Source organism: Cricetulus griseus, chromosome 3, assembly GCF_003668045.3.
Source record: "Cricetulus griseus strain 17A/GY chromosome 3, alternate assembly CriGri-PICRH-1.0, whole genome shotgun sequence".
NCBI lineage: Eukaryota > Metazoa > Chordata > Mammalia > Rodentia > Cricetidae > Cricetulus > Cricetulus griseus.
The window spans coordinates 212,816,340-212,825,515 of NC_048596.1; the positions used below are offsets into that span (position 1 = coordinate 212,816,340).

At 42.9% G+C, this 9,176-nt stretch overlaps 1 protein-coding gene across 7 annotated transcripts in view; it reads left to right on the top strand.

Annotated features, from left to right (window-relative positions):
• Arhgap21 (Rho GTPase activating protein 21) overlaps positions 1 to 8,398 on the top strand; it is a 126,552-nt gene extending 118,154 nt beyond the window's left edge. For all 7 annotated transcript variants that reach the window (XM_027405333.2, XM_027405332.2, XM_027405331.2 and 4 more), the window contains 3 exons: positions 93 to 198; positions 2,091 to 2,122; positions 5,911 to 8,398. In XM_027405333.2, coding sequence (XP_027261134.1) covers positions 93 to 198; positions 2,091 to 2,122; positions 5,911 to 7,584 — 1,812 coding nt within the window. In that variant the 3' untranslated portion in view covers positions 7,585 to 8,398. The remainder of the gene's footprint in view (positions 1 to 92; positions 199 to 2,090; positions 2,123 to 5,910) is intronic.
• The last annotated feature ends 778 nt before the right edge of the window (positions 8,399 to 9,176 follow it).

Sequence of the window (9,176 nt, forward strand, 5' to 3'; positions counted from 1 at the left end):
CTCGTGCGCCATATAATAATGTCTTTTACTAGATGTTGTTTGAAAGTTGTCTTTGAAGAAATGATGAAGAGCTCTTTGTTTGTTAACCATAGACAACAGTGCAGGAGGAGAACACAGTAGACTCCCAGCCAGTACCAAACATAGATCATTTACTCACCAACATTGGAAGGACAGGCGTGCTCCCTGGAGATGTATCAGGTAACTCTTGTATGGGCAGTGCTGACCTCTAGGTTATTTGACATTCCTATAACATGAAACAGCGAATCAGCCATGAGTAACAATCCACTATAAGTTCTTTTCTTTTCCTTCCTCTTTTTCCTTTCTACTAATAAAAGCTGCAATCTGCCTTTTCTGATTGACCTCACTTACCTTCCAGTGATTATAATGCCATTGACAGTGCATGGAGTTGTGATGTTTGTCAGAATGGAAAGATGAGAGCAATGAGCATGCAAACCACTGTTTTGTTCTGTTTTTTTTTTATTATTATTATTCACAGTTTCCATGTAATAGTCATCACAAGGTAAAACAGATACATGCTACTGAATATGTGGTTGCTGTGATGGCAGAAAGTATGGTTAGACTGAATGCGTAGTTCTTGTTTGGGGCCAGTTCTGTGAGAGCAGCAGCTATACATCCTAAGCTGCTTCTCTCAATGCAGTGTGTCATCTGTCACTAGAGACGTTGCAGTCAAAGTCACTCTCCTTGACCTTGATTTTCTTCTTTCTCCTACTGCCACCCTAACGCTCGGTTAAGTATTAGTATTTGGTAGGCTGTTGATGAAAAAGTCTCCTGCCGACTGTTGCGCTAATCTGGCATGCTGTTTCACAAAATGTTCTCCCTTTGTCTCTAGTTCTTGTTTTGGCTCTAAAGGGTTTTTTTCCAGCACTTACTAACACAGGCAAATCTACACTGGTGTTACACAGGCGAAGTGGGAGGAGTCTATCACACGGTGATGTCACTAGTGGATTCTGTGATGTCCCTGATGGACAGCTGGAACTGTAGGAAGAAGGAGGACTGCTGTCCACACTGTAGCTGCCTTGTCTGCAGAAATCCCCGGTTCTTGTAAATGCAAACATAGTTGATCTGTGGTAGAAAGTCTCTCTTAAGAATATTGTAAACAGATCACTACTACTCTCTTAAAAGTTTCTCTGCTGTCTCTTGTTATTTCTGAAGCGGACCCTGAGGAGAAATAGCATGGTATGGTCCACCGGTTCTTAAAGTCATAAAGCATTTAGCCATGTGTTGAAAGGGGCGTGGCACGGGGCCCAGCTCATTAATTTTGAAAATAATTTTCCCAAAAGTTCAAAGATAAAATTCTAAAATTGATATTTATTCTTCATCATGCTGGCCCCTTCCTACCCTCTTTGTAATTGTATAATCTGAGTTTTTGCCAGACAGCAAAATTATGGTCTTCATTTTTCCATTTCCATAATAGCATTTGTTAATAGATACTTACAAACCTGGTAGCAATTTAACCAAACTAACCAAAAGGATCCCTGACTGCACAGATGTAAAACTGGGGTCGAGCACAAAAATGAACATCATCTAACAAAACCAAAAGTGACCTGGTAACAAGGTCACCCTAATGCCTCCATCATATCCACTCACATCTGGGATATGCGTATACAAATTCCAATCTGACAGTCTGACAAAAATCAACACATAACACCAGTGTGAGTGTTTTGATCTGTAGCTAGGGCAGCCGGCAGTCTGGAAAGTCCTGCATTGTGTATCAGTTTCAGATACAAGATGTGGGACATAATTTTTAAAGGTCTTCAAGCTTCGTTATTGCTAGATTTACTATTTAGAAAAATAAACACTAGTATTTCTGTTTTTGTTTAGCACAGGGCTCCTTTGCCATTCCTATCATTGAGCTGGTTCTGCCTACAATTCACAGCATCCTTTCATGGCGGTGGCTTTCTGTGGTGCAGCTTGCATCTTTGTGAGCTCTGACTATCCACTGTGTTCTATTGTTTTGAGTTTTGCTTTCACATTTTGTTCTGTGCCTGTCCTCTTCATAAGTTTTGCATTGTTTGTTCAAAGTGGTGAAGCTTGGCTCCCACTAACCACATTTTATTTACTTCCCACAGATTCAGCTACTAGTGACTCAACAAAATCTAAGGTAAGTTGTTTTGTACAGTTTGAAAACACTTCATGGTGTCTTGGCATGAGGGCTTTTATCATTAACATACAATAGTAGTCCATACTGGAGTGAGAGCAGTAAAGTCCAGCATGTGGAGAAGCTAATTTGGAATAGAAAAAGGTTGAAAAATACATGATTGTGAGCTGGAAGATTGCTGATGTGGAAACAGGTTAGCATGATGCAGACAGTGATGACTTGTTTATTATATTGTCAATAATTTACTAACATAAAAGCAGGGAGAATCTCTTTAAGCCATGATGATGGCACAGACCTGACACAGGAAGATAACCCATTCTAGCATGGGCATTGCTATTATAGTGAGACTCTGTCTCAAAACACACACACACACAAAGTCTTCCAGCACAAATTGGACTCAATGGGTCATTAAAAAAAAACAAAAAAAGACACAGTTAAGGAGTGATCTTCGAGTCTGTGAGAAATGAGGGATAAAAATAATTTTTAAAAAGATGTCCATGGGACTGGAGAGATGGCTCAGAGGTTAAGAGTACTGACTGCTCTTCCAGAGGTCCTGAGTTCAATTCCCAGCAATCACATGGTGGCTCACAACCATCTATAATGAGATCTGGTGCCCTCTACTGGCTCTTTCCGCCAGCCGCCTGACTTACGTCACCACGTTAGGGCCCCCAAATAACATACAGAGTTTTATATTAGTTACAATGCTGCTGGCCAATGACTAGGATTTCTTATTTACTAACTTAGTCTTAATTATCAACCATAACTACTAATCTATATATTTTTATAAGGAATTATCAAGGACGCCAGCCTTATGTGTCCTCTCTTCCCGGGGATCACATGGCAATTGTTCTCTTTCCTACATTTCCCAGAATCCTCCTTCTCTCCTAGTCCCACTTAACTTGCTTCCCTGTTGGCCAACAGTGCTTTATTTATCAACTAATAAGACAAACATATACACAGGACTTCCCCCATCGTTCTGGCCTGCAGGAAAAATGCAGATAGAACACTGTATACATAATAAATGAAAATAAAAAAAGAATTATTTAAAAAAGATGTCCATGCATGGAAGGGTACTAGAATAATAGTTTTCAAGCATGAGTGCATGTTACAGTGCACATGTAACAGTCAGAGGACATGTACTGGACTGCTGCTCTCCACTTTGAGTCCAAGGGATTGAACTCAGGTTGGCAGGTGATTTTACCAACCTAGTCGCGTCTCACCAACTCTTACAGTTTCCTTGCTGTTGCTGTGACAAATACCATGACCTAAAGCAACTTGGGGGAAGAAAGAGTTTATCTCACCCTCTACTTTCAGGTCACAGGAAGTCAGGGCAAGAACGCAAGGCAGCAGCATGAAGCAGAAACCACAGAAGAACACTCCTTGCTGGCTCACTCAAGGGCTTATGCTTTTAGCTAGCTTTCTTGTAGAGTCTGGACCATCTGCCTAGAGATGGTGCTGCTCAGTATCCAAGCCATCACAACTCAGTTAGCAGTCACAACAGTTCCCCCACACACTTGCCCATACCACAATCTGATATGAGCAACCCCTCAAATGAGACTCTTTTCAGGTGAGTCTACACTCTGCCTAGTTCACAGTTAAAGCTAGTGAGCACATCCACTGGGGGTTTTGTTTGTTTAAACATATTTACAAGCCTTTTTTGTTTGTTTGTTTGTTTTTCGAGACAGTGTTTCTCTGTGTAGCAAGCCTAGCTGTCCTGGAACTCACTTTGTAGTAAATTCATGTGTGACTCTGGGTGTGTATGTGTGCACATGTGCTTGTACCATGTGCAGCCACACAGATTTATCTAGCTAATTATAGTACAGATGACACCACCCTAAATAATGCAGTCCCTGTCTCCCACTGTCTCTCATGACCAAGAACATTCTACTACATAATCACAGCCAAATCATCATAGTCAAGGTACTAATACAAGCTGATTAATTTCCCTAATTACCTGAGTATTCTTTTAACCCTTTGTTCAGGAATAATCAGAAATCATTGCTTACATTCAGTTGCCATGTCTTCCTAGTCTTTCTGGATCCAGAACACATCCTAAACCTCTTTTGCCAGCATTTTGTTTGAAAGAGGGTCTCACAATGTAGTCTAAGCTAGCCTGGGACACAATCTTCCAGCCTCAGCTTCCTAAAGTGCAACACTGTACCCAACTACAGACAAAATCAGAAAGACATGCTTGAAATTCCTACCTCCTCTCACTAGACATACACCCCTTTTCCTGTATGTTCATCACGCATTGTTTTGTACCGTGCCTGTAACAAATACTTGAATTTGCACTGTTTCCAAATTGTAAAAAAGCAAAGTCATTTTCCCCAACATACAGAATTAGAGAATTTTAAAGATGATACAATCAAGGTGCTTCTACAAACAGTAAAATTGATATTTGAAAGTGAATTCATCCCTTCTCGTGCCATGCAGAGCAGGCTAGAGACAGGAGACCAGTTCCCCCCACTCAGCCGAGTTTCAGCTGTGGTCCACCAAAGTTAAGGAGAACTTGGAGGAAAGCAGAATAACCCATAGGAATGCACTGGGTAGCTGAGAAATCCTTTGTATCGTATAACAGCATAAGCCTACTGATCTGTGATTTGTCCTTTTCAATACAACAACAGTCTTTCAAAAGACCTTAGGATAGCAGTCTAGTTTATTCAAGATTTTTAAAAGAGAGACACATTTTCTGATCCATTACTCCAAATACCTTCTGCTAGGCTGTCTTTACTGAAGCTTGTGTTATAAAAAAAAAGGACTTATTCACCTGCCTGCTAACCATTTACTTAGCAGGCAGACATTCTGAATAAACTAATTAAATAGTTGTCATCAGAACTTTGGATACATAGCAAGCGACTCTTACAATAACAGTGCACTGGAGTGTTTTGTGGCAAGGATTTACAACTTTTTTTGAATAACCTTATGTCATTTGAATTTTATACTTTGCTGTTACACGAGATGAATGAAGCCTTTACTAACCTGATTTACCCAAGGCAAATCCCTGAAGATCCAGTCTTGGTGAGCTAATGGGAGCCAGACTCCCCTTAGCTGAATGAGTGCCTCAGGTACAGTGCCTGTACCATATTTTCCACAATTAGAAAATTGCATGCAAGCCATGCAAGCCTAAACATATCTGAATATTAAACTGTCAGAATGCCATTTACATATTTTCCCTTTTGGGTGTTTGAGGCAGAATCCCATTTTGTAGTTGAGGCAGCCTTGGAACTTGTCCTCTTCCTGACAGCTTCCTGAGTAGTGTGATTACAGGTGTGCTCACCATCACACATACTGCTTAACTCTTCTAGTTGTAGACCAGATAAAGGAAGTGGGAATATTTGAGCATTATGGATGTGGGGAAATTAATGAGAATTGGGAATCATCAGTATCTAAGCATGAAATATTTCCCTGCCAGAGAGATGAATCTTGTGTGATGTGGCAAGAGATGGGATTGGTGATTAAATAAAAAAAACTAACATGGATACAAGTTCAAAAGGGAGTATTAAAAAATAAAGGCTAAGTTCGGGCACTGGTGGCACACGCCTTTAATCCCAGCACTCAGGAGGCCGAGGCAGGTGGGTCTCTGTGAGTTCGAGGCCAGCCTGGTCTCCAAAAAAAAAAAAAAAAAGCTACACAGAGAAACCTTGTCTCGAAAAAACAAAAATAAAATAAATAAAAAATAAAGGCTATGTTGTAGATGCATCTGGAGCTTTGGTAGAAATATCTGGGGACAAGCCAGCCCTGACCAGACCCTGGACAGTGTTCACAGCCTCATTTTTCTGCTTGTTTCCTAGGGCTCTTGGGGATCGGGGAAGGATCAGTATAGCAGGGAGCTGCTTGTGTCCTCCATCTTCGCAGCTGCTAGTCGTAAGAGGAAAAAGCCCAAAGAGAAAGCCCAGCCCAGCAGCTCCGAAGATGAGCTGGACAGCGTGTTTTTTAAGAAGGAGAATATGGAACAGAGTCACAATGAGATTAAAGAAGAGTCCAAAAGAGAAAGTGAGACATCGGGCAGAAAGCAGAGGGCTGTCATTGCCAAAGACAGTAATGCCAAGAAAGACACAGGTACAGCGAAGGAGAAGAAGACGCCATCTGAAGAACCCTCCCCACCGCACAGCTCCAAACGCAACAGGTCACCAACTCTCAGCTGTCGCCTGGCCATGCTCAAGGAGAGCCCCAGATCCCTTCTGACACAGAAGCCCCACAGCGAAGAAACAGGGTCTGACACGGGCACTCTGCTTAGCACATCTTCCCAGGCTTCACTGGTGAGGTCCTCCACTAAAAAATCAAACAGTCCAGAAACCAAGCACAGTGAGTTTTTGGCCAATACCGGCACCATCACCTCGGATTATTCTACCACATCATCAGCTACCTACTTGACCAGCCTGGACTCCAGCCGCCTGAGCCCCGAGGTGCAGTCTGTAGCAGAGAGCAAGGGGGACGAGGCCGACGACGAGAGGAGCGAACTGGTGAGCGAAGGGCGACCGGTGGAGACGGACAGTGAGAGCGAGTTCCCAGTGTTCCCCACCGCCCTGACTTCAGACAGGCTGTTCCGAGGGAAGCTACAGGAGGTTGCCAGGGTGAGCCGCAGGAACTCAGAAGGCAGTGAAGCCAGCTGCACTGAGGGAAGCCTCACACCAAGTTTAGACAGCCGTAGGCAGCAGTTCAGTTCCCACAGGCTGATCGAATGTGACACGCTGTCCAGGAAGAAGTCTGCTCGCTTCAAGTCAGATAGTGGGAGCCCTGGAGACTCCAGGACTGAGAAAGAAGCTCCTGCCCTGGCCAAAGTGTTTGATGTCATGAAGAAGGGCAAGTCAACAGGGAGCCTCTTGACACCCAGCAGAAGTGAATCCGAAAAGCAGGAGGCCACTTGGAAAACAAAGATAGCAGATCGCTTAAAACTGAGACCCAGGGCACCTGCTGACGACATGTTCGGAGTTGGGAATCAAAAACCTACTGCCGAGACAGCAAAAAGGAAAAACATCAAACGCAGACACACACTCGGAGGGCACAGAGATGCTACTGAAATCAGCGTCCTAAGTTTCTGGAAAGCACATGAGCAGAATGCAGACAAGGAGTCCGAACTTTCAGCTGTGAATCGGCTAAAACCCAAATGCTCGGCCCAGGACCTCTCCATCTCAGACTGGCTGGCCAGGGAGCGCATCCGCACCAGCACCTCCGACCTGAGCCGAGGCGAAGGCTGCCACTCACAAGCCGAGAGCCCCAGCGTGCTGGGCACATCCGCCAGCACCCATGCACCATTCTCTCAGCAGCCCGAAGCCAGGGGTGCTGCTAGCACCTTGGCTTCAACCAGCGGACCCCCTGTTTCCACACCACCACAGTCACCTGACCAAATAAACGGAGAAAGCTTCCAGAACACGAGCCAAAATGCTAGTTCTGCAGCCAACACTCACCCTCACAAACTGTCTGAGAGTCCCGGCACTAAAACAGAGTCTCCTCCGTGTCTATAAGCTGGGTCTATCTACTATGAACAAGAAGAAAATACTGTTACACAGTCCAATAACTCTGTAAATATTTTTCTCGTACCAGAATTGTTATTATGCAGCCTTGGTTTGGGCTGGATTCACCATTTTGCACTGTGAAATAGCTTTACAGTGCATTGCTACAGCCAGAAGAACACACACACACACACACACACACACACACACACACACACACACACAAAAGTATATCAGATAGTTGTATACAAATAAGCAAGGTGTTTGTTGCAACTTACTACATAGTATATTCCCCAAATTACTGAAGAAAACTCACTGGCTCATGCAGAAGAGTTGTTCTTTTGGTTCCTCACTAACAAAAGTGCCTCATGACAAAAGTACATTTGATTTTTAGGGTGCCATACTGTTGAAATTAGATAACTTGCATTGAATAAATGAATGCGTTTTATCCGTAACAAATTTCATTACATTTACCAGTTTTAACACAGGTGGGTACATACAGAACTTCCATTCTCTAGTCATTCCAGAAGGAACTGAGTTTTATATTCAAGCTTTTAATACAGTTTTTGAGTTTTGTGTGACTTGAATTTTTAATCTTTCTGTAAAATACGTAATAACTTAAATGAACATATTCTATGTATCTTTTCTTCAGATACCAGATTTGATATAAATGTTGTAACATAGGTGTGTAGATAGTGGATCCTGGATGGAACTGGCTTCTTACTGAGAATATAATTCTGCATGAGGACTTACATTCAAACCTGTGTCATGCCTGTGTGCATACCCAATTAAACACTGGAAATAAAAAATGTTTTGGTGAACTTTGCACTGTTGGGAGCTTACTCTATTTTAAAATGCCGCCCATTTCTATACTATCTAGCCATGTCTTTTAAACATTAGCCTCTGTGTTTGCACAGTCCTGCCCCCTTTCCTCTTTCCTGCTGTGGGGGTTATGAGCTCTTGGAAATGCTGCTGGCAGCTGGCCGGTTGCACTCAGGAACTCCAGCCTCAGCAGAGTTGCTGCTCACCTTTCCTCGAGGAGCATCCAGTGAAGGCTCTGGTGGGTGGGAAGCAAAGGCTTTAACAGTTTGTCCGAGACTGTACTTCCCAGATATGTAGAATGTTAGACTGTAACTTCTGAGTTAGCTCCTCACAAACAGTGACAGCAGTTCTTCCCAGTGTGGCATACATACTGCTTCCATAAAACCTAAATGTGTTAAGATTTGATGACCTCCAAAATCTCTGGAGCCACAGATTCTCAATGCTGTCAGACCCGAAACACTTCTTTATGAAAAAAGCTTTAAAATCTTCTGTATCACAAAATTCTGTGTCTATAAAACTTTAGATTCAACATACCATGGGAGCTGGGTTCTCTCGTTACAGGAAAGGAAAAGTATTTGTATTAATGCATACTCAGTATGCAAATGCCTTGACCTGACTACATTACACTTGTGTAATGTAGTCATCAGACACTATGCTGGTAGGTATGGCCACAGATGGTGCAGCGGGGGCAGTGCCATAAGTAACTGTCATCAGTGATGTGATTTTCTTTCTTGTTTTAGACATGGTTTCACTATATAACCCTGGCTGTCCTAGAACTTGCT